Below are 26,282 nucleotides of genomic sequence, written 5' to 3' on the forward strand. Positions count from 1 at the left end.
CTATCATTACATAACCATTACAAGAATTCTACTGATGCGTGACTAAAGCAACTGTTTGGACCACTATAATACTTAGTATGAATAGTAGGCCTACATGTTCTCTCTTTAAATATTATTCGGTGATGTACTACTCTCTTCATCACGTATGTTCATTATAAGAGCCTGATATGTTTACAACTGACATCATTAAATGCTTTTATGGCTTTTCGCACAGTAGGGAAGCTACTTTGTGACAAATAATTGCTTTTGGAAAACAAGATCCGGTTTTTTTTGGTGGGGGGAACAAAATACATTACAAAGCAAGAAACGGAAGTACCATTGTAAATACTTGGGTCATTGTTTCTGGGAAAAAAAAATAGGATTTGTTTTATTTTCCGTTTCTCATGTTATCAGTGCGTGAAACGGAAATGAAAATGTTTACTTAAAACAACAACAATACGACTCTCAGGAACAATCACAAAAATAATGCAATTTTTTTTAACTACAAAAATAATGTTTTTGTAATTTAAGAAACATTTTTGCAGCTGAAATTATGAACAATATAATGAAATATAAAAATAAAAATGGTATAGTATCGTATAGACGACTTAAGTAATACATTAATGTTGACTTACAAAATTTCTAAAGATGTTAACTGTGAGAAAACGCTCTTTGGTATCGATGTGAGGAAATTATTGGCCAGGTTTCTGTCAAAAATGAATGAAAATTTATAGGTATTATTTCCACGTTTACTATACGGGAACTTCATACAGAAATGTGCACTAACTGGTACGTACAGTTCTTCAAGACGTTCCAAATCAGAGAAAGCATCGCTCGACAATTCTTTGATCCCATTCCAACTGATGTCCCTAAAAACATAACGAAGACTTAGCCATTAAAATCAATCAATAGAACTGAAATGTAATATTACACGAAGCGAAATAATTGGTGCATATGACATTAAAATTCACCTGTTTAAGAGCAATGAATTATTCTAGCATAAAAATAACTCTGGACACAAGGCGCAAAATGCATTTTTTTAAATTATGTACAATAGACGTTACTGTTTCCCACGCCAAAAAATTTTTTCTTCCAGAACTTTTGTCATTTACAACGTTGAATTGGCGTGAAAAATAAGTATGGCCAATCTTGGTTCTGTGTCCTTTTTTTTCCTTTCAAGAGCTGATTTTTTAATACATATTTTGTTTCCTTACTTTTAGCATAGTTACGAAATTCCTTTAAATGTGTATGATATGTAGCTTTCATATAAGTTTTGGATATACTGTATTTCACATAGACTGATTCTATGATTTCAGGAATTTAACTGGCCTTGTGGAGTAAATGGTTGCCATTTCTACACATATTCCACGCTCACAAGCACCAAACGTGCTCGAAGATGATGATCGCGTGATTTTGCCAACCCAAAATGGGTCCCAATGGATGGATATGGTGAGCCAAATACATGGCACTCTCTCTTGACTTCTTTTTGTGGGCCCATCTCCCGGCAATGTGTACGCGATTCCCATTGAAACCTTTAGGAACCTCGTCGAAAAGATTTGTCACCAATGTGTTTAAATACAAATACAAGGCCACAACAGGCAAAATGCCCAACGGGGTGGTTGAGAAACGGTCACACAGTGTGATAATAATATACTTTTATAATGTGACACAACACTGTGACAACAGAAAAAAATTTCCTATGGAAATCGATGTGCAAAATGGATTAACTCGTTCCCGAAACCCCGAAGATTTCTGTTATCAATTTTTATTGCAGCAATTTTTAACACTGCTTTACGCTCAAGTGTATAACGTAAAACCAATTGAAATCACAATATTCACACTGGAAACACTTTCGCCTAGCGAGAAACAATCCAACTTTACGAGATAACGGGATTATATCCCATACTGGGGCAGAGTCGGAATCATGCCTAATCCCATTAATTTCATCTATTAATCTAAGTGTCAAAGATGTCGAAATCTCTGCTTGCAAAGCAATTTGACTATGATGCCTTTTTTCCAAATCAACTTTACGGTTCTGTAAGTCATTTGCTATCAAGTTTTATTAAAAAGCACTATGAGCAATGTCGGACAGTAAAATAATGTTTCCAAAAGTCAGTGTGACATCTCTGAAAAATTTATTTAATGTAAACCTTCTCAAGGTTAAATGACATGCTGATCCATGAGATGGGTGATATAAGTCGTATTTGGAGAAGAAACCATGAAAAATTTGAATAAATTTGGCCGTTCAATTTGAATTTCTTCCCATCTATCTCGATTTCTACTGCTCGTAGAACAAAAAGTGAGACATCAAAATGTTAAAGAAGATCCGTAAAATTTCTTAAAACAAAAAAAAAAAATTCGATTTTTTGATCGTTTGATCGTTCAATAGTCCTGTGTGTCCTTTAAAGTGTTTAAAGGTTCGACTTTCAGTAAAAAAATTGGCTCTCAACGTCATCAACTAGTGAATAGTCGTGCGGAATGGAAAGTTTCAAGACTTATGAAAGACAACAGAAGGGTAACAGTGCATCCAATTACAGCACATCTTAATGAAGGATCCTCTCAAGTAATCTCCGAACGCACTGTTTGAACACTTTTTCTGTCTACATTTGGCAAGAAAAAAAAGTCTCCGTTTTGTGAACAGGATTACAAGGATTGGACGGTCGCTAATTAAAAACAGATTATGTGGTTCAACGAATCACAAATTTAGTTACACCTTGCAGATGGCCAAGTGGGAATTGTTTGGAAACAGCATGAAAACGTGAACTCTCAAATGGAACTCTTTAAGCTGTTGGAAGCAAGTCATGTGGTTTGGGAAATTTTTTCCTTTCATACTAGGGTTCATCGCATAACATCCTTACTAAATTGTTTATCCTATCATGTTGATTTTATCAAAACGGAGATGGATACTTTCAGCAAGATGATGCGCCCTTCCATACTGCTCACATAATATGGTTTGAGAAACACGACGGAGAGTTTACTTGACTTAGTACCCCCCACAATCTCCAAATCTTAATCCTATTGAGCATTTGAGACCATAAAACAGCTCGGTCACGAACCATCAAATCTCACACAACTAGAAAATGTTATTGGTTATCAAGCATGATGCCAGGTTCCACACAAGCCACCTATCAAATTCTCGTGGAGTACATGCAAGAAGAATCGACTCGACGCAGTATTAAAGACAAAAGGTGACCCAACGAAGTACTAAAAAGGTGGTCATAATAAATTGGCTGCTCAGTGTATATTTGCGAAAAAAAAATGCGTTCAAAATACGCTATAAAATGGATGTGAACTAGTTTCTTATTCACAGATAACAAAGGCTAAGAGAAAGTTCAACCGAAAAAACATGTGCTGTATATGCAAAGATGAATCGTTAATAAGCAAAAAAATAAAAAACAGAGAAGACATTCTAGGGGGGGGGGGGCTAAGATTTTAGTCGTAGAATGGATCTTTTTAGTATCACGTGTGCTTCCCGGATAGATGGATATATGCATTAATGAATGGATATCCAGCGTTTTGCTTGCTGTTGTTGTTGTCGTCGCCGTCGTCTCCAATCGCTCATGGTTCAATGGTTCTTCTTGAAAGTGATAAACTGAACAAAAGCGAGACGACATTTCAGAATAAAAAGAAATAGATCGAATAACATGAAGAAAAGAGAGAGAGAGAAAGATACCAAATTTATCTCCCGAAAACGCGTTCCGGGCAATACCCGACTTTCAGACCGAATTCAATGCTTTCTCTGTCTTTCGCTAATCGTTTTCAATTAGGCTAGAAGGAAATGCAATTGCCTAATGACATGTGAATAACTGATCTTTCTTCAATGGGAATATATCCCCTCCCCCCTCAAAAATGGAAACAAAAAAATTATCTAAAATATCCAAATGCGTTTCTTTGAATTCGGCTCTCATAAAACATTATGCATGCTTTTGTCCTAGATGAAAGAACACGATTCGTCTCAAAAGAAAACGACTCGAAAGAAATCTTCAAAGAAATCAAAAGTGAAATTCCATTACGAAGATTGCGAACCTTGCCATATATATATATATAATAAAAAACAAAGTCAACATTAAAAATGTATTTGAAGAAATTAATTGCTCACTATTTAATTTGAATGTCAATACTATTCGAAAAAAGATACTCTCTTTGAAGAATTAAACAGTTAATATATGGTTTGTTAAAAATAAACTAGAACTTTTCGAATTTAATAATGAAAACATTAAACTGTTAATTTTTGATCTAATCAAATATAAACTAAAAATTGATAATATTGAAAAACTTTCTTAAAAACAAACCACACAAGAAGTAGAATATTGTGTTATTACTTTTCCTGACAAAATCTTTGATAAATTAAAATTATCTGCGTTATTACATAAATATAATGATTTATTATTACATAAATATAATTTTTCCACAAAAGAAAACATGTATTCCTAAAGTTGCCCCATAGATATACCAGATCTATCGAAATTATTGTAACTACAAATACTACAGTAAAAATCGTAACGAAATTGATAGTAAAGACTTTTTGTAACGATTAAGTGTATTAGTTATAAACATTATATTGACAAAGACTATAAACACGTTATCACTGGTGATTTATCAATATTGTTGACAGCATTAATTTGAGAAATATTTTCAATCTTGGTACCAAGTTTAAATTGAGAAATATTTTCAATCTTGGTACCAAGTTTAAATTGAGAAACAATTACCAATAATGATATATTAAACAATATAACCACTGAAATTAATCAATACATATCTAAACTTTCACGTAAATATGTCCGACATGTGAATGATTTTTTTGAATGGAAATACTGTATTATTAAGGACATTAAAGTATTTTTAAGTTAACAAAAAAAATCTTTATGATGATTTTTTTTGCAAATAAAAAATTATTACAAGAAGTGAAAAAACTTCAGGAAAAATTCATCATTTCAGTTGTTGACAAAGCAGATAATAATTTTTTTATTATTTGTAAAGTGCTTTTCAAGGATTTATTAATCAAAGAATGCACATGAATTATAACACATATGTTAAAGTTGATAGACCCATCAAGGAAATTCACAAAAGAAATCTTGCACACTTCAAAAAACTTAAAATTACTAATGACAATTTAAAATTTCCATATTTATTCATCACTGTTAAATTTCATAAAAATCCTGTAAAATTTAGATACGTTACATGCAATACTAACAGTTATGATTATAAAACTGGTTTAAAATTTTTTCACATTCTCAAAAAAAATTCTTGGTGAAATCGATAAAATGAAAGTACTGGTTTCATTAATAATACTGTAATAATAATAAAGTTTTGGAATTTCTCAGGAATGGAAAAATATACAATCTGTCGAAAGCTATGATTTTGAGGATTTGCTTATAAACATTCCTCATGACGATACATTAAACATATGTGAATTTTTATTTGACAAATATTAAAACTGCATTTTTATACAGTATTAAAATGGGCCTTTAGTCGGGCTTGAATGACAGTAATTCTGATGGGATGATTGGCACAAAAAATTCGGCTCACAACGTGACTGTACCAGGTTAGCATCTGCTAAATGTTCGTTAGCCGAATCGGTATTCGTTAACCGAAGCAGAGAAATTAAGAATAAAATCTTTGTTAGCCAAAACATTCGTAAGCCGAAACATCACTGTACTCCGTGTGATTTGGAATCATTGGGTATATATATTGTTAAATTTTTTACCATAATATCTCTCAAATTAATTCAAGTTTTGACTCAAACACCACCTCGTGTTATTTTGCCTCTCCAGTGAAAATATTTTCAATAAAGAAATCGATCTCATTTCGACATAGTATTTTCTTCTAATATGTAGAAATGAATAAAAATATATTGAACTCGTTTTTTCAGCTTGAAACTTCAATGTTTGATTCGAAACGCTTTCAGCGTCAACGTAATTTTCTTGGGGGAAATGTTTGAATAAAAAACTTAGAATTAGGTTAATGTTAATGTCATTATTTTGTCATTAGTATGAGATATTTCTCGGGGGAAAAGAGGTTTTTTTGGAGGCAAAGCAGAATAAAATACAACTGAGTTATGAAAAAAAAATCTGGAAAATTCAATTAATTTTGAAATTGAAATTATCTTCTATGATGGATATTTTCGTATTTCGAAGTTGATTAGCTTTCACTTTTTTTTGTTTGTGTAACTGAAACGTTTCATGTGCTGTGATACATTTATAGATGTGTATTTTGAAAGATTTATGAAGTACCGTAATTTTTCTTGGTAAAACCTTGGCTTATATAGCGATAATTCAAAATCAATTAACTTTTTTTTCTCTCTCAATCTAACTTTGAGGGATTCCAAAACATTTTTATAGACATTTTGGAAATAGGTAATAATGTCTAATGTTTAATTAGTAGTATTATAAAATTCTCAAAGAAAATACAAAGCAAGTTAAACGTAAAAAAATTGACATTCAAATTTTTGAATTTTTTAGGTCGTACATGAAATTACGTGCGGCGTTTCTACAAAAACTTTTCCATTTCTCCGTACATTTTTCTGGATGCGGCTTATTTACCGAAAATAGAAGAATCATACATTTTGAAGTTGCTCCAAATACTTTTTTTGTAGAAAATTTCACTCGAGGCCTCAGGAGTCATAAAGGGGCCCCCAACATTGATTATATTCATTAATATATGACCTGGGTTCAATGTTAAAGTACAAGGCCTCCGAACTTCTTAAGACGACTCTCGAAGTTATACAGTGTTATCAAATACAGTCAGTACAAGTATGTATATCAACTCTACTATCAATGTCATCACTAACCTAATAGATGAGTAACATTCGTGTACTCATCACATAACTCGCAACACATAAACTGAGAGATGGCTGAAACATAAAACTAAAAAATATAGAGCATAAATTCAAAGATATCACAACATTTGTTTAGATTGCCATGGGCAAGTATAAAATATAATGACTGTCCGGATATATATTTGTATTATTGATTAGTTTGACATTAAAAATGATATATCATCGAAAAATTTTTTCTTTCGATCGAACCAATTCCAAAATGTCGAACAAATCAAACAATCGAGGTCAGACGGTCATAAGGCTTTGTCTTTTTTGTTTAATGCCAGAAGCAGGAGTGTGGATGACGCTATGAAAATCCAATGAGATTTTATATAACTTTCTTTTGAACCAATAATCCTTTGGTAAGCAGGTGCTGCCTACATTCATCACATCAAAAATCACGTCATACCTTATATCTTTCTCTCCTGGCAACTTACCAATCGTCTTCCGTGGAGCATCTTTTAAAATATCTCGGGAATTTATGGCTTTTAGGAGTTGGCACACCCAACGCATCTCCGGGGCAATAAACACGCTGACGATGGTGTGAAACTGTCTTAAAGAAGACGACACCCAGACGACGGCAGCTCCTACTTTTTATTTTATACTATTTTTCAATTTTCCCGCTTTCCAAAAAAAATTTTTTTTTTACACGTTATTTTAACGACGCCTTAAGCATTAAGAATAAAACGTATATAACGTTATTGCTTCTTTGAAACAACTTCCTCATAACTTTGCGGAAGTTTCTAGCAAAAAAAAAGAATGAATGTCTTAAAGAAAAATAATATTAATCTTTCTTCATTGTTTGCGAATAAACACAAACGTTGCAAGAAAAAACAAATGCTGTTTTTTTTTGTGTGTGTCGTAGTGTTAATAGATAGTGCCGAATTGAATAGAAGCAAAGAGAACGAACGGATTTGCATATGTTTCAATCTACAACAGTGTTTCCCACAGTGTGTATCGCGGCTCCAAGGGGGCGTCGTGGTGAGCTGGAGATATTGATGTATTTGCCTATTTATGCTTCAAAGTGGTTCGTTTTTGTAAGTGTGCGGTCTCGTATTTAAAAGAGGGTTTAGTGGGCTATAGACCAGGATGGCAAATTTGAGGAATGAGTGGTCAAGAAAATTAGTAGGATGGGAGAAAGGCAGAAAAATTTGTATAGACCACAGGAAGTAAAACCTTAAATCCGTTTCTGCTTAGAGAGGGACTAGGTCAGTGAGTGGCAAAACGGGTGACCTAGAGAGTTTCGAAGCGTGGGAGTGATCAAAAGAGGGACCTAGAACGTGTTCTTTTAAGCATGTGAATGACTAAGAGTGACCTGAAGGACAAGGGACCCAGGTCAGGGAGCGACCAAAAGACTAGAGCGTGTCTAAGTATATGAATGACCAAAATTCAAGCACCCCCTCCACAAAAGTGGGACTAACAGGATTCCAATCCTGGGGCCCGGGACGGTTACCATCGTTTTTGTTTTTTCTCCATGCTACTCAGGCCATTTTTCACTTAGGCCACACACGTTATGAAACAGCATTTCGGAGATTTTTTATTTGATGATTCATTTGATTTTTGTATGGGGGGATTTTCACCTTTCGTGGTTCCTCCCGCTACAACAGTGTCAATATCTCACTTTTGAGGCGCGATTTTCAATTTCCACAATAGAGTTTTCATTGGTGTTTGCTGTGTCCGCTTCGTTATCAATCAGTAAATGTCATTAATAAATCTTAAGGCCGAAACATACTACACTATATAGTTAGACTAGTGTGTAGCGGTCTTGACTCTTATACCTGATTTGATGCTTGAATTCTTGGGGGGAGGGGCGGTAAAGCAAATACTTGCCTTTGCGAGTAGCTGCCGAGAAGAAGTCCTCATCGACACGAATCCCTCTCAGGGCAGGATAATTCTTGCGGCGGGATTCTCTAAAAGCATGGAAGGCACCGCCACGTTGCAATCGGTCGATGAATTTTACGATCAAACTTGTTGCCCACCTGTATTGCAACTGTAGATTTTACGTCAGTATATCTCTCGCTACGCTAATCCAGTCGATCTCAACGTTTTCAAGTGGTCTTGAGATGTTCTCAAAGATCAAATTTTTAAACCTTTCGTAGTCTTCCATACGGTCGATCTGCCTATTTACATGTTAGAGCTCGAACGAAAGGTTTCCTCACTTCATACGAAGCTCAGATCTTTTTTTTCGCCGTTTCGAGATTCTCCGTGATTTTTGACAGTTTCACATCCAACGTATAGAAGTGAGCATCGACTACTCTAGAGCTGTACACAATTAGTGACTCAGTTTATCGAAGAAATCGCAGGGTATAATGGTACGTCCACATTCATATACAAAGTCGCGCAACAAATCGCTCGATTGATTTGTCCAACGACAAGTCGCAGAACACGTGTTGCGTGATTTTGTATATGAGTGTGGACATTAGCGTACGCAAAGAGGGGGGATTCTGGGGTTCTAACCCCCCCCCCTTGAGCCAAGATTATAGTGTTATTTTGCAGGAAAAAAAAGTAACCCCCCCCCCTCAGAAGGAAAAAAATCTGAAACCCCCCGAGAAAATTCTGCGTACGCCTATGAGTGTGGACGTACCCTAATATCACAGCCAGATTCCACAGGGCAGCGCATTTCGGGCGATGAGTTGTGGCGAACACGTTCGTTGCAGTTAATTTTGGTCGCGAGTGAGCCTTGTGGCGTTGGAGATCTACGTAGTTGGTTTGTACAGTCTCCAGATAGCTGTTTGTTTCACGTGATATTCACGTTCACAAGAATGCTGATAGATATCTAAACAAAGAAATTAAACTTATAACAAACAAAAATTAATTAAAAATGAAAATTAATTTAAGAAATAATTCCAGAAATAATGATAATTTTGACTGATTGTGTGTGTGTGTGTGTGTGTGTGAGTGAGTAAGTGAAAGTAATAATTCCAAATTTATGAAAAAATTGAAACCAAAGTTAAGGAATAAAACAACTGAAAATTAATGATAGTAAGAATTCTAGAATAAGTGAAGATGAGATTATGAAGTCCAGATAATTTCAGAATTAGTGAAAGATTTCTATAATCCCCCTCCACACTGTTTGATCATACTCTGTTTGCCATACACAGCGATCAACAGTGGAGTCAAAGATGGGTACGGGGATGCAGTGGGTGCTCCAACACCCATGGTATTTTGCATCATGGTTCTGTTATAACGATGTTATGAAGTTACATGAGCACCCCACAGAATATACTCAGAAATTGAAATCCCCTAAATTAAGCTCAAGTTGACTATTTGTGTCAACACTTCTAAAACCCCAAATCAACAACACGATCAAATTAGTGACCCATCGGTCTATTTAGACTTGAAAAATTCTTGGCCGCCGTAGCCCAGGTCAATAAGATACTCGCTTGAAGTGCCAAAGGATGTTTAGAGGTGTCGCGAGTTCGATATCCTGTACATCCTTGTCAGAAACTTTCCTGACACAGGGGTTCACAACAAAAACGGTGACATGACCACAGAAAAAGATTGATACCGCAGGGAGTCCCACATCGAGGGGTTAGCGCACCAACCTCTCGATGAATATCAGAAAGGCTGCCGTTCAGAATCGGCAATAAATTGTAGGTCCCGGTCTAATTAGCCCTCGTGTGCAGACCGTGGTGCGACAAAAATGATCAAATGATCAACCAAACCTCTTGATCCCAATTAATTTAGTCTGGGTAACTGACGTCAAATTCGTGCTTTGAAGATAAGAAGTTCCACTTTTTATCACGCAAGATTCTCACGCATTATTTTTAAGATATGTGTACAGATGTTTTTTCTACTAAATGTGACTTATAGAACTCAGGGGCTGTATGAAAATACAAATTTTGTAACTAGTTATTGAATATTTTTTTTTGACATGAACGATTTCTAGGGCGATATAGATGACAACGTTTATAAGTTGTTTTGGAATATTCCTCCAAGATTAACGGCTAAAGAATTAACTATTGGATAAAACGACACGAGTGGATTCATGGGGCATGTTGTCAATTTACTTGATCACATCTACCAAAAATGTCTCAAAGAACTTTTCCTTCGCCGCAACCTCAAACATTCCACTCACGATGTCCAACTCCTCTGTTACAAAACTTACATTTCTCCCTTACTGTCCTATGCAGCTGAAATCTGGAACCCTTGCACTTCCAGGAATATCGAGAAACTTGATTCAATCCAAAATAAATCAACCCTTTATCTAAGACTGCTGGTCCTTTAATTCCGTTTCCGAACGAAACTTAATCTTCCCTTCTCATTACTCACAGACTCATTTCTCGATTGACCATGCTATATAAGATTTTCCATGGTCATCTAAGCTTTGATACTTCAGGTATTTTAACTAAGCCATCCTATTTCATTCATTAACAGACCTAACCATCCCCTAAAATTAAAACCTATTTTTGCTTCTACTGATTGTTTTAAATACAGAGAGCTTCTTTCCTCATACCATAGTTGACTAGAACAAACACCCCTTCGCTATTGTCGTTTCTCCCACGATCTCTGAATTTTTGTACAATGTAAAACAATATCTGTCACAACGTTGTGTATCAAACGCATTCTCTTGTATAGGCCTCGTCCAACAATATTGTATAAATAAATAATATGTTCCGTGTTATTCCCATAAAAAAATACAGTATACAGAGATAGCAACGTTGAGATCAACGAATAAATTTTAGATTTGGTAGATAGATAAATACGAGACAGGTTGAGAATCTAATCGAGAGTAAGGTCCCAGTAGCGAAAGTGTCCGTCAATATTGACAGGATGAAATGATCGATCTCAGAGAATATCACGCACTCACTCGTATGGAACTTCCTTATTCGTGTAATAAAATTCTTATTCATGGAAAATATCGAAAAAAAAGATATATTTGACACTGACAAATATGAAACTGTCTCCTCTTATCGAAAAAAAGAGTTTTGATGGATGTCATTTTTTTCAATAGTCCTTTTTGGCGAAAGAATTCTGTGAAACACCAGCTACAGTATTATGCGATCCAGACGATTGTAACAATTGTGTTTGTCTTCATGGACAAAAAAAAAATAAAACCAAACGCGACACCATGTTTGTGAAACATGATATTTTTATCATGACATGATATTTATCCTAGGGTCCTTAGGGAATGTGCTAATAAACTGTTGGTGCTAGTTACACAGATTTACAGGAATAGTGTTGCTGAGGGTATCTTCCTACGGGATTGAGCATGCTAATGTGGTTCCGATATTTAAAAAGGATAGTAGAGAAACCTTGTCCAATTATCGTCCAGTGAGTTTGACGAGCTCCCTCTCGAAATTTTGTAAATTATTATCAAAGGACAACTAGTGAAGTGGATGAACGAGACTAATGTATGTATGGGTGAAAAAGTAAGGGAAACTCAAGTGTATAACTACTCTTCTGTCCTTCTATGATCATGTGACCACGTTTTGATCAAAGGCAAAAACGTCAACGTTGTCTATCTTGCGTTTACATGAGATAAGCGTTAGAGGCAACTTATTAAATTGGATGGAATCGTGGATGCGAGATAGGTCACAGCAGGTTATGATCAACGGGAAATTTTCTGATTGGACAGGTGTCACAAGTGGAGTCCCTTAAGGAAATATCCCTGGCTCCATACTTTTTACATTTTTATAGATAAACTCGATCAGGGTATCGACGGAATTGTTAGAAGTTCGCAGTTGATGTGAAGCTAATCGGGGTAGTCGGAAATCCAAGCGATAGAGAAATGCTTCAGACAAACTTGAATATGATTGCAGCATGGGCTAATGAATGGAGCATTACCTTTAGTGTTGATAAGTGCATGGTCGCTTATTTTGGTTCAAACAACCCACGTTTCATTTACGAGTTGAATGGTATTACTATCCCGGATGCAACTAGGGTCGCCGATTTGGGAATTTGACGAGCGGCTTTGGTTTTCTAAACATTATTCAGTGGTGGCCAAAAAATCGAATAGAATGCTCGGGGTTTCATTCTTGAAAAGGTCTCTTTGGGTTCTAAAGTCATTCTTCCACTTTTCCGAGACTTAGTTTTCCGTTTGCCCAGGACTGGAGCATGTCGTTAGGTTTTGGAGACCATACCCACGTAAGGACATAGACTTAGTTGAGGAGGTGCAGAGAAGAGCCACGAGTGCTCTTGATGGCACACGGGGTTGAGCTATGAAGACAGACTTTATTTTTTGAAAAGTTTACATTGGAGAAACGCAAGCGTTGGAAGAGGGGGGTATGATTGAAGTTTTTAAAATTTTCAACGGAATAGATAGGATGGACCATGAGTTACATCGTCAATCGAGTGTTTTGTCCAGGGAACGCCAGTATCGATTGATAAGGGAAAACTCCAGAGTGGTATAGCAGGGAATTTTTCTCAGACAGGGTTGTGAATTAATGGAATAATTTATCCGCGGGAGTCGTGAATTCTACTACAATTGACACCTTTAAAAAAGAAATACGATGTTTATAATGGGTTGAATCGAGAAGCTATCCATACTTAGATAAGACAACCATAATTATTTATGAGCAATTTATTTTATTTTACCTTAATCATTAATTTTTATTAGTTTTATTTCAGTTTGCATTCGTTTTTCCGTGTTAATTACTCTTATTTTGGGTTGCTGTATTTTAGTTATATTTCACAAATTTTTTTTTATGGCATCTTTTTTCAGCCACCTTAGACATTTTGTCTGTTTTGGCTTTGTATTTGCATTTGAAAATTTTGAAAGAATGCTAAAGAATTTCTTTTTCATGGATAGGTTATTCAGTCGTTTTGGAACACCCTCTCCACTGTTATTCTCAACGAAGTCTTTTAAAAAAAAAATTCGATTAAAAATTTTCTTATATGTACTGCATATTTTTTTCACTGAAAAATTTCACGCTTTGTACAATGTATAGCATCTGAGTATACCAACTGCAATCAGGCTGAAATGAATTTTTATCCGTAACAATAAAATTTAAAACATTTTATGTGGTATAATATATTTGGTGTTTCACCAAGTGTCCGAAAGGAATATAAATTCTAAGGTTGATATTTTAATGAAATCATTATTAAGAGATTCAACCATCACATTTTCATCTTTCTGTGCTGATAATAATTTTTCATACAGTATTTCACTTGAGTTTTGAAATGAACTGTAGAATTTTTTCTTTCGGGCACTTTTTGTGAAACACCCCGTGGGTTCTTAGGGGTCATTCAAATATTACGTCAGCATAGATGATGGGGGGGGGGGGTTTCCGATTTGTTGACTTTTGATGACAAGGGGGGGGGGGTTTGGATGATGCTTACGTCATCAAACACCCTTTATGAAGATATGAAATATTTTTAATGGCATCTTATTCGGTGCGCCAAAAACGAAAAAAACCACCTTTCGATAGTTATTGGACACCTGAACTAATATTCCACCTATTCATAAGTCCCCTACAGAGCCACTTTAATGATCTCTAAATGTTTCACGAATCCTTCAAGTGCTCTGGAAATGTTTCCGTGCCGTTTAACTGCTCTGGAACTGTGTCACGCATCACTCAAGTGATTCGTGATTATGCTGCGGATCACTTAAGTAATCTGGAAATGGGCCGCGGCTAACTTGAATGATGTAGAACCGCACTGGATGCCGCTTAAGTGCTCTAAAACTGTGCCACATGTCACTCAAGGGATCTCTAAATGTGCCACGGATCGTTTAAGTGTTCTGGTGTTCTGTAACTGTGTCGCGGGTTACTTAGGTGATCTTTGAATCCTACTTCAGTGATCTGAAAATGTGCCACGGGCCACTTAAATGCTCTGGAATTGCGCCACGGGTCATTTAGGCGATTTGTAAATGTGTCACTTAGTTCATTTTTACAAAATTAGGTTTGAGGGGGGGCAAATCACATCAGAACTTTCAGGGCCACATTTGATCTGCGGGTCAAGGGTGGGTCACAATGAATTTCTTAAAGAGAAATTCTGAGTTCTTACCCTTCAAATGGCATTGAAATTAACAGAAATCCATTATAACACATATAAAGGTATTTTCTTTCGAAATTTTAATTTTTTTTAAAATATTTCTTGAATAAACATTTTTTTTTCGTCTGGGGGGGGGGAGGTGCACGAGCTCCCTATGGCCTCCTCCCGCATATGTTTCTGATCCCACCAATATGCGTTAGGAGGTAGGGGCAGTGATGAAATTTTGCTGACAAGGGGGGAAGGGGGTTAGAGTTTTGCTGACAAGGGGGAGGGAGTCAAAAATGGCTAAAAATTTGCTTACGTAATAGTACTTGAACGGCGCCTTCTTTATAGGTTAGATAACACACACATGGACATAGTATTTGCATTGATGTTGAAAAAAATGAGTGGGGGAATGAATCGAAAACGGAGAATAAAGGATTGTCTTAGGGAAGTTCGGTGACTTTTATGCTTTTTTGCCACTCTCACGTACTAAGTATCTGATCCCGGATGTGATATAGACCTTAGGAAATGGCGTCACCATGGCAGCAACATCTCTCGTGCGATTTAATTGCAAAAACAAAAGCTATTACTAGTACAGTAGCCTCGCAAATATTACTAGTGATGTTTTTAGTAGCCGCGCTTCGCGGTAAACAAATACGGAAGTCTATACTATACGATAAAGCCATATTTCAAACGCAGCATGAGACATCCATTTACGAATCTTACGGATGTTGAGTTGTACTTTCTTTTTTTTTTCGAATCTAATATATATATATATATATGCAATATTCACAACTGCTGTAGTAGGTAAGATAAAATAAAAATGATGATGACCCCTAAACCATATGATACTGCTGAGATTCGAATGAAAATAACAAAATAAATTGCAGATCTGCAAGATTATTCCAAGTATAAATCAACACTCGCTTCTCAAGTTTGCTTAGCCATCTATCCGATATACTTTCGTTATTAGGATTACTCGTTAATCCAAGTCAAACTAAACCCGTAAAAATACAACGAGATTATAAGTGCAGCACTATTCTTAAGCCGGTTCCACACCAGTGGAACTCTGCATAATTCCGCAGCGCAAAAACCGGTTTTGTAGTGTGGTTAGGCGAAAAATTGACAATTTAAATCACCCGCGCTGTGCTCAAGACTCCTCAACACCGGTTTTTGCGCTGCGGAATTCCGCAGATTTCTGCTGGAGTGGACTTCGCATAACCAGAAATTCATTTTGTCTTCTACAAAAGCAATAATCATAAAGATATATTGAAATTTTTATAATATATCTTATATTATAAAGAGAAGAGTGCGTCTTTCTCTAAATATATGTCGCCATCTGGTGGTCGGATGTCATTTACGAGCCATTACTAGCTGATTGCTGTCACCGGCAATTGCACGGTACCATTCAGCATATATATGTGCTCCATTGGTTAAATGTCCTATCTGTCACGATAGCTTAGTTGGTAGAGCACTCGACCGGCATTTGAAGGACCCGGTAATAGCAGAGATGAATTTTTTCCAAAAATCATTATCTCTACAAAATCTATCAATTTTTCAATATTTCTCTTGTATTAACAAGTGGAGAGAGTACATCTTTCTCTAAAAAAATTATCGTAAAAACATGATTTGTTTGGCAGTCAAAGAGGTTCCATCAACGAAAATTATGCAATCGCTTCCCATGATTTCATAACACTCATCGGAACTTTATGTACGTGTTACTCTACTTGGCGGGAAAAAAAATCATTATGTTGGGAATTTACGCATTTTGGAATTTCGTAAAGAATATTATACAGCTTGGTCATTCATAACGAAGGCATGGAATTTTACTATGAGAAAAATACAAAGTGATGTTATGTGAATGAAGTGAGAGAGGATGGGAGGGGAATCTCACGTAGAAGTATATCTTGTATAATTCATTATACTTTTTTTTACAGCTGGTTGATGTCTCCCCAGAGATTTGAATGAATGAAGCTCAATTTTCCCCATTTTTTTTTTTCAACTGAAATCATGGCGTGCGTATGAATGTCACGGATCATTAACAGGTCATAAAACGAAAATTATAGCCAAAAGCGAAGGCTGTATTTCATTCGAAGAAGATTTCTGAAGAGCCTGGAATCCTATTGCCACACACACAGATGACATTTTTAAATTCATTCATTGATTTATGGTTTTTTTCACAAAAGATCCTGTTGTCCCTTTCAACAATGGCGTTGGTCGCTCACTTGATGCAAAATGAAATATACGAGTTCTATTTTTTAGTATTTCAAATCATAAATATTAATATCCTATGAAGTAACATTGAGAATAAAAAACATTTTATGCTCTCTTAGATGTTGATTCCTTCTATTTGAAGGGGGAAAAAAAATCGAAATTGGGAAAAACTAGAAATTTATATTTAGGGTGCTTAATTAGTTTCATACCGAAGTCGTATCCCCCATTAAACAAGTAGATCAAAGAAAAGGATATTTTGATTTATTGTAAAAGACAAAAAAACTACTCTAAAAATAAAGGAGGACCTTCTTAACTCAAATTATTCATATTAACGAGAGAGAAAGAGAAATTAATGTGATGCTGATTCCAGCCATATACATAACTCAAATAAAAGTCGATACGAATTGGTAAAACGAAGAGACTGCTAGCCATTCAGAATGCAACACCTTGAACGCGTTACTCGATACATTTGAAATACTTATCAGAGAAAGTAAACGTGTAGAGGAGGGAATGATCCCAAAATTGCAAGGAAATGTGCTCTATATTTCATGTTTTACACAAGGCTCTTCCCATAAAAAATTCACCAAAAACATTGAAATCAAGTTCCATGACCGATTTGGATTTTCTTCAAATTTGGTACAGGTAAATGTTCTGTCGGCGACGAATATATACCTAAATTTTTTCAACGACCTGCTTCACGTATTTGGGGAGCTACATGAATTTAAATTTTTTTCAAAACAAAACCTTTTTCTTTCGGTTTTTTCAATCGTTTTGTTTTTGTCAATGAATATTACCATGTTAAAAGTGTGAAAGAGTGCTTTACGAGGTGTATCTGTGGACAGCAATGAAAGTGCGTCCGACATGAAAATACACGGTTTTGACCCGCTGAACGCGAATATCATTATTAAAAAGTTCTATCGGCCTTTTTTGGAGATATTACCATGGAAAAAGTGTTAGAAAATGCTTTACGAGCGATGTCTATGGTCAACAATGGAATTGCCTACATGAAAATAAAAAATTCCGAATGGCTTTGACCTGCTGAACATGAATATCGCCATGAAGAAGTTCTATCGGCTTTTTTATCGTAAATATTACTTTGTTAAGAATGAATGAACTATAGGGGTGAAATATATTTGTGTTTCTATGCATTTTTGTTGAGTTTTTATGCATATCAATATTGTATCTCTATATATTTGCGAGGTTCCCATACATTTATGTCATTTTTTGCATATTTATTTTTTCCATTGTGTTTCAATGTATTTGTGTTGTACTACTACATATGTATTAAATGTGCAATTACCAAGAAAACTGGAGCCAATTCAGCTTTTTTATGGTTAGATTCGTATTCAGCACACCGAATTACATAAGAATAGACTATTTTTATTCATGACGCAGAAAAGTTTTTTAAAATTTGTTGCCTGGTGTAATTACTATTAAATGAGCAGAAATGAATGAATTACAGACATAAAACAAAAACCAATATTTATGGAAATGTGATAAGAAACAAGTCATAACTAGTTTAAAAATTCTTAATATACATTTTTTTGTTTTTGTTTTTATTAAGAAAAATAATTGCCAGGAGGAATAAGTCTGAAGAACTTCTGTCTGTAACAGAGACTAATGGTTTTTGGGGCCAAAGGAAATGGGCCCCTTTGGCTAACGTTAAACAGTGTTGAAAACAAGGGGAAGGGGTCAAGGAAGAAGATTCTTTTGTTTTTATTATTATTTTTTAAAGAAGAGGCATTTATTTAAAAGAAGAATCCAGTTTACTTTCGGTATGTGCTGGAAGCCATTAATTACAATGTGCATGCTGTGACGAAGAAAGAGGTCCCCATACTTTAAAAGTAACATCTCCTGGATGTTTTTTTTCTCCTCTCTCTTTTGAAGTTTGTGCGTCATCGCTGGCGATCGATATTTAGAAGCAGCTGGTTGATATCGGATGGAATATCTGCTGTCGCAACCAAGTAGTTAACACCGGAACATCGATGAAATAGATGAAAGCTTTCTTTGTTTAATCTAAGACGTTGCTGCAATTCTTTCACTTAAATAGTGAAACTTTAATTAAGGAACGCACAAAAGAAGAGAACGCTCATTTATCACTCTTTATTGTTTCGCCCCAAGTTCTTAGACTGGCGGATGACTACAATGTTCATTTCACTGTCATATTAATGTCTCGGCGTAGAAATACTCTGAGATGTGTGCCATCTACAACCTAAGATTCATTCGATTTGAATTCAATTAAGCTCTTAATGTGTTCTCATAATTGTTATACAAGATACAGATTGGCTTAATGGGTTGGTGTATGAATTGACGCGCGTTTCGGGACGTTTTAGATGAAACAAGATGCTATTAATCTCTACGATCGAATTGCGTCTCTATGATAAAGTAATAGCATTTCAAAAATGCAGAGATAGATATAATCATGAAATTAATATATTTTTGTTGGTTCTTTTTATATATATATTATTGAATCGTATTCTCCTCGTATCCATGAAGGGTCAGCGTAGAATTTTTCACGTCCTTCAGTATTATGTCCAGTCAGAGCTATGATTTTTTTTCGAAATGGACGGAAGAAAAGAGTGGGTAGAATGGATTATATTCTGATTCACAGAAGAACTCATCGGTCATCTATTGTCAGAAAATCTTTGGACACAGTGCAGAAAGACAGATGGACGATGGTTCTTATCACCAGAACTTCCCGTAGTATAGATTATTGTGAATGCATCTCAACTACGGAAGTTGGACATTTATCATAATGCATCTATTGCCAGATATACAATAATTCATGGGCCTGCAAAAGTTGCTGAATGAGATTTTTGGTTCAAAGAAGTCTCCGCGAAATATATATATGTATTTTTATAATTTTCTTATGCCAAAAATATAAATGTCCACGCTTATATATAAATTAAATCGATATTACTTGAAAAACGGTGACGTTACACTGAAATGTGATCTCCATGGGTGTTTCGCATCATCGTTAAAGAACTATTGTTTCCATTCAGATCGATGACTTGTATTAGATTATTATACATCAAGACTAACGGGTATATGAGACTGTAATTGGAAAATGATTGTGTTGAGGTAATGTTATATACAGTCAAATCTCGACTAATGTGCAGCGGCCGACGAAAAACTGCGAGTTATCGTTAGTTCGACTTATCGGAAATTTCAATTTCATAGTCGAAAAAATAAAGACATTGAAATAACAGCACTAATTACGAATATCGTTTTAATAAAACATATCAAACTATTGGAGGTGAAGAAATTCGAAAAAGGTAAGTTATTCTAATTTAATCACATTTAATTATTGAATGAGGATATTTAGCAATAAATTAGACGTACTGTATCATGGAAACGGACGCATACATGAAACTTGTACAAATGAAACGAATTGTAAATGAAGTGAGAGTGTATACAAGATCATTTTTTGTCATAAATTGCAGTGATTTTTCACTCCCCTCTCTCTTTTTTGTCTTTCTTTCATGAGAAAGTCATTTACTTTTTGTCAGCAGACAAATTAATGCTGAATTCTGTTAAATGCTGAATTCTGTTAAATGCTGAATTCTGTTAAATGCTGAATTCTGTTAAATGCTGAATTCTGTTAAATGCTGAATTCTGTTAAATGCTGAATTCTGTTAAATGCTGAATTCTGTTAAATGCTGAATTCTGTTAAATGCTGAATTCTGTTAAATGCTGAATTCTGTTAAATGCTGAATTCTGTTAAATGCTGAATTCTGTTAAATGCTGAATTCTGTTAAATGCTGAATTCTGTTGCTAAATGCTATATTCTATTGCTAAATTCTGAATTCTGTAATTTTGTTAAATGCTATATTCTATTGCTAAATTCTGAATTCTGTAATTTTGTTAAATGGTATTTTTCAAATTTCTCTCATCCTCAAAAACTTCGAGTTAAGGGAAAATTTTAATACTAAAATACGGAAAATGTTCTGGGGCCTAGTGAAAACTTAGGCTTAAACAGATATTCGAGTTATATCGCAGTTCCACTTATCGTTGAATTGACTGTAGTTCCATGCACTTGAGATCTAGCCAGACCGGAATCTATTGTTTAGAAACGATTTTAAGCGTTTATGCAAATATACATTTATATCTAATCAAGAATTTTAGACAATGCATTTGTTTATTGAAAAAGAGTGTTCTAATCAATCATTTAGATCGATAAAATTTTTCCTTATCAAGAACTTGATACATTCGGAGAAGATTGTATTACTAGAAGAATCGAAGTGGTTACGATTTTAAATTTGTTGTTGTCAGAAATTCACAGTGAGCTCAAAAATTTGACATTTATGTAAAAGGTAGGGGGAAAAAATCTTGTTTTATAATTTCATTTTAAAAACAATATAAAAAGTGGTGGGAAAAAATTGAACTTTTTAATCGTCTGTCTAATTTATCATTTGGTGAAGCAGAAAATTGTCACCAATAAATATTAATTAATAACCTCACGTTATCCATCTGATCTCAATTTACTTGTAAAAAAAAAGACAAATGAATAATGGATCACTTTAGCGGCTATATTGAAAAGAAATACGATAAGCATATTGGGATAAATCCAGAAGCTATCCATACTTAGATGAGACAACCATAATTTTTTATGGGCAGTATATGTATATTTTATCACAATTAGTGGTTTTTTATTGCTCTTATTGGGTTTCTGTATTTTTGATATAGTTTAGAGATATGTATTCGACATCCATATTTTTTATGGGCATATTTTTTCAGCCACCTCCTTGGACATTTTGTCTGTTGTGGCCTTTGTATTTGTATTTAATCCCTTCTTGATATCGATAATCCGTAACCGTGTTTCCCATAGACCAGCGGTTCTCAACCGGTGCTCCCCGGAGCTTGGGGCTCCGTTTGCACTTCCCAGGGGCTCCGCCGCGACTCGAGCAAAATAAAATAAATCAGTAAATTTGATAGATAAATAAAAAAAGAAGCTTACAGGGTTCCGGAATAAAAATTATATACAAAAAGGGTTCCTCGAGTCAAACAGGGCTCCGCCATAAAAATTATATACTGAAAAGTGCTCCGTGAGTCAAAAAAGGTTGAGAGCCGCTGCCATAGACTAAAGATATACAGCATATATATCACTCACTATTCATAAAACTTGTGGAACTTGAAGAAAAGATAAACAGTATATTGTCAGGGAAAAGCGGGTTCTGCGCCATTACATTTGGCGTGTTTTCGCAAAACCTAGTGATTTCGTGTTAACGCTCGGATATTGCAGTAACGAAATTTGACTCGATCAAGTTGGTGAAAAGTTTTCTTCATTTGTTCACAATTAATTTAATTCATTCTTTTGTAAAATATAATATTTAGGGCGATCTCAGATTTTAAAACAAATCAATTCTATAATATAAACAAATATTGAAAAGAGAAAACAGTTTTTTATTTTACATTAGGGACAGCCCTTAATAATTTCATAGGACTTTTGAGTTTTTAAATTTTAATCCTCGCGAATATTTAATACGTTAAAGTGAATATAAACAAAAAAATTCATAAAAAAATAAACTTTTTTTAGCAGTTTCTAAATATATATATGTACACTCACACAGGAAACAAAATGTACAACAAATATGTAATTTATATGTTACAGTAAAAGTGATAAATCGATAATATCGATAAATATGGAATAAATCATACGACATGTGTGTAACCTCTTTGCTTCAGAGGTACACATATGTGTGTACTTTCATTTTTTAAGGCTTTAAATGGCTTAATAATGATTCTTTTTCAAGGTAAACTTAAAAATTACATGCAGTGGATCCCACTTATAACGTTTTCGAACAACCGTCATGAAAGACGTAGTAAGCGGGAAATCTTAATGAAAATTTCTTAAAGTTGAGAGACTACGGAAATACGTTGTAGTAAGCGGGAAAACGTTATAAGCGGGATTGACCGTGTATAAAATTTAAAAACTTAACTCAAATGGTCCTAGTAAAGATATCAACTCAAACTAATTAACTAATTAATTAATTGATTTTCTTTTTAAAGGGCATTTTGACATGTAACTGACACAAATCAATCGAAAAAGAATTATTTTAGTGAAAAAAATACTCATTTGTGAAAGGATACTGGTCCTCCTTTCCTAAACCGTTTAGAACATCCGAAACCTGCCCAAGTGGTGACCATTCTGATCAAAAATAAGACAGCACGTGGAGGTGCGAGCAAGATTCCCTGAGCAGTCTTTCGACGTGAGTTACGTGACTCGGATCCTCCCTTCCCATTGTAAGCCCTCGCGCTTCCTCTAGTATTATTATTGCTCTATTACAACGGTTCTCAACCGGTGTTCCGCGGAGGCCTTGGGGCTCCGTGTGCACTTCCCAGAGGCTCCGCGGCGACTCGAGGAAAATAAAATAAATCAGTAAATTTGATAGATAAATAAAAAAGAGGTCTACGGGGGGGTTCAAAATAAAAATTATACACAAAAAAAGGGCTCTAGTCAAACAAGGATCTGCTATAAGAATTATATACTGGAAAGGGCTCCGCGAGTCAAAAAAGGTAGAGAACCGCTGCTCTATGATATTTCCTAAGCTACTAGAGAATACGAGCAAAAAGCAAGTTACGTCATTCTCTGAATCTTATCAAGGGACAATTTTTGCTTTATGTCGACCATAAACAATAATAGGTTTTTTTTTCTTAAACTGCATGGTGCCAACTAAGATACGTCTTCAACAGCAATACTTTTTTTCCTTTTATATGAAACACAGATGCTCATAACGTATCTTATACTACATTCTTCATCGTCTGACATATGGCATTAGAATCAACCGTCACGTGGTAAGATTCTGCCAATGAAGAGCCCCATTTCCGTTTATTTGAAACACTGTCGCGTAGAGAACAGAGTAGAAATGTTTCGTATCTTATTGGTATCTTCCGTTTAATTAAAAAAAGGGACAAAATATCATTCAGCATATCCAGTCACGGGTGTTTCCATACTTTGAACATAGACTCATTCGTATGGAAAAAACGATAGAAACTAGAATGAGATAGCAGTTGCCGTACAAACTGAACAAACAAATGAATGAGTGAATCTAGAGGCAGTGGACAGAAAATGAGGAAAGAAAAAGCCGAAGAAGGAATGGCGCACACAAGGAATGAAATGATGCCATGGAACGCCATTTCCTCGGAGTCATTTCTTCGGATTTCTTCTCTCCCGTCACGTCTATTTTCTTTTGTCTGGAAGTTAGGAGAAAAATAAAGAAGACACAGAAGAAGAAAAACACTAGGAAATAGAGATAGAGACATTGAACGAATAATAATAACAAAAAAAAGAAGAAAGGAAGGAAGTTATGGCAGTGAGAAAGCATTTGAAAGGAAACGCTATCCACGTCAAGATTCAAGTCAACTGCAGGATCACATACTCAAAGGAAGAAAATAATGTTTCCCTCGGAAAATCCTTTGACATCTGAGAAAGAAAGACGACCTCACACGAGATAAAGCAACAACAACAGCAAATCGAATAGAAGAAATATCCAAACAGTTGTAAATTTTCAAATGAATTTTTCAAAGAGGTTCCGAAAATTTCACGAACTAGTCTCGAAATGTTCCGTTCTTTTCGTCTTGTCACAGACGATCTATTTTATACAGTTTCCTGTAATTTTATAGAAAGCATCGAGATGAAATATATTTAGCAATAGATTTATCTGGATTTTATGCCGATTTCAATCTTTCGAAAGAAAAGTCAGTTGTCTCCTCCGGGAATCGGACCCGTCTCCTCTTGCATACTGGGCAACTGTGTGAACAATACACCGGAGACACAACTTTCCTTTTCATATAGCACGCATTACTAGCGTGATGTACTGAGTGGAGATATTGCAGCCTCCCTGAACCTCTTTACGATCACGGACGCAATATTGCGTCCAAACACCAGTGGAATAAATTCAAACAAGTTCTCAAGTGTTTTCTTTCCTCTCTTCACCATCGTGAAGATTTTCTTTCTCTCTTTTCTTCTATGCTCCTGTGAATGATTTTTTTCCACACGCATATATAATGTATCTTTCTATTATGCGTTACTGCCAAAGCCCGAAGTTGGCCACTTCGCGAAGTGGCCGGCCCTTATATGCCGATCCCTATGCATGTATCATTAGGATATCGATATTCTAACCATAATTATTATGGTTAGCTGTGACTAATTATAAATGGCCATAATTATCCCAAAAAAAATACGCGAACGCGACGATGACACCGAATCATAGGGATCGATATAGGGATGTATAAAGATCGATACATAGGGGCCGGTAAAATCCGGCAAAGACCCGAATTTCAGACATTGGACGGGTCAGCTGGGCTGGCCACTTCACGAAGTGGCCAACTTCCGGCTTTGGCAGTAACATATATATGAAAGAGCGAAAGGGAACACGTAGGGTGAGGGTGAATAGAGGACTCTTAAAAACTGTCTTATCTACTTTATCTATTACACTTTTTCCTTTTATATATTTTTTCCTTTCCTCCTCCCTTTTTCTAACGTGCGGTTAGGTTAGGATGAGGTTACCAGATTCATCGCCAATTCATCAAACGAAGATAATCCAAATTTGTTGTAAAAAGCTTGTACGTGAAGTGGGTAACTACAACAATTTTGCCCCAGATGACAACAGTATAGATAAATGATAGTACAGTGAAACCTGTCTTAAACGGAATCAAAATATAGTCTGTTGATTAGTGCTTTCATTTGCACCTTTATAAAACGGAAATCTGTCTAAAACGTAATATTATTTCAGTCTGTTGACGTTCCGTACAGGTTTTACTGTATTTTATCGGCCGGAAATATACTTAGCAATCGATTTTTCTGAAATTTTCATAACATCGAGAAAAAATTATTGCTAAGTATATTTCCAGCCGATAAAACACCATCATTTCTCTATAAAATACAACGAAACCTCAATATTTCGACTTTGTGAACCAAGAGAAAATATCTTTGTAGAGGGGTTATCATTATATCGAGAGGTAGCATTATGATTATTCGCCACCAAATTTATGCTGTAATTGGCTTCTCTTCTAAATTGGCGCTGTTAGCACATTGGGGATTTGACTGTAGTTACAATATTACATGTAACAGCAAACTCTTCTGACTTCTGAAATGCCCCCTTACAACATGATAAATTGCTTATTGTGCTACATGTCAGCTTTTCTTTCATTTGAAAACATGGAACGTTTTTTTGTGACTCATTAAGTGCAGAACGGAAATTTTTTGGCTGTAAGTTGTAGGTAAAGGGTCATTCAAAAGTATTACGTCAGCATAGATGGGGGGGGGGGGATTTGCTGACTTTGATGAAAAAAGGGGGGAGGGTTTGGATGATGCTTACGTCATCAACCACCCTTCAAGAAAATATGAAATATT

General features: G+C 35.3%; 1 protein-coding gene across 1 annotated transcript in view; it reads right to left on the reverse strand.

The window, feature by feature from the left end:
- LOC149079915 (uncharacterized) overlaps positions 1-26,282 on the reverse strand; it is a 144,241-nt gene that overhangs the window by 50,814 nt on the left and 67,145 nt on the right. Inside the window, exons 3-4 of the mRNA XM_089238778.1 lie at positions 777-848; positions 615-686 (exon numbers count right to left, since the gene is read on the reverse strand). Of these exons, the coding sequence (XP_089094904.1) occupies positions 615-686; positions 777-848 (144 nt within the window). The remainder of the gene's footprint in view (positions 1-614; positions 687-776; positions 849-26,282) is intronic.

Source organism: Pholcus phalangioides, unplaced genomic scaffold, assembly GCF_987345545.1.
Source record: "Pholcus phalangioides strain wild (caught in Gottingen) unplaced genomic scaffold, Ppha-v1.0 ptg000011l_1, whole genome shotgun sequence".
Lineage (NCBI taxonomy): Eukaryota > Metazoa > Arthropoda > Arachnida > Araneae > Pholcidae > Pholcus > Pholcus phalangioides.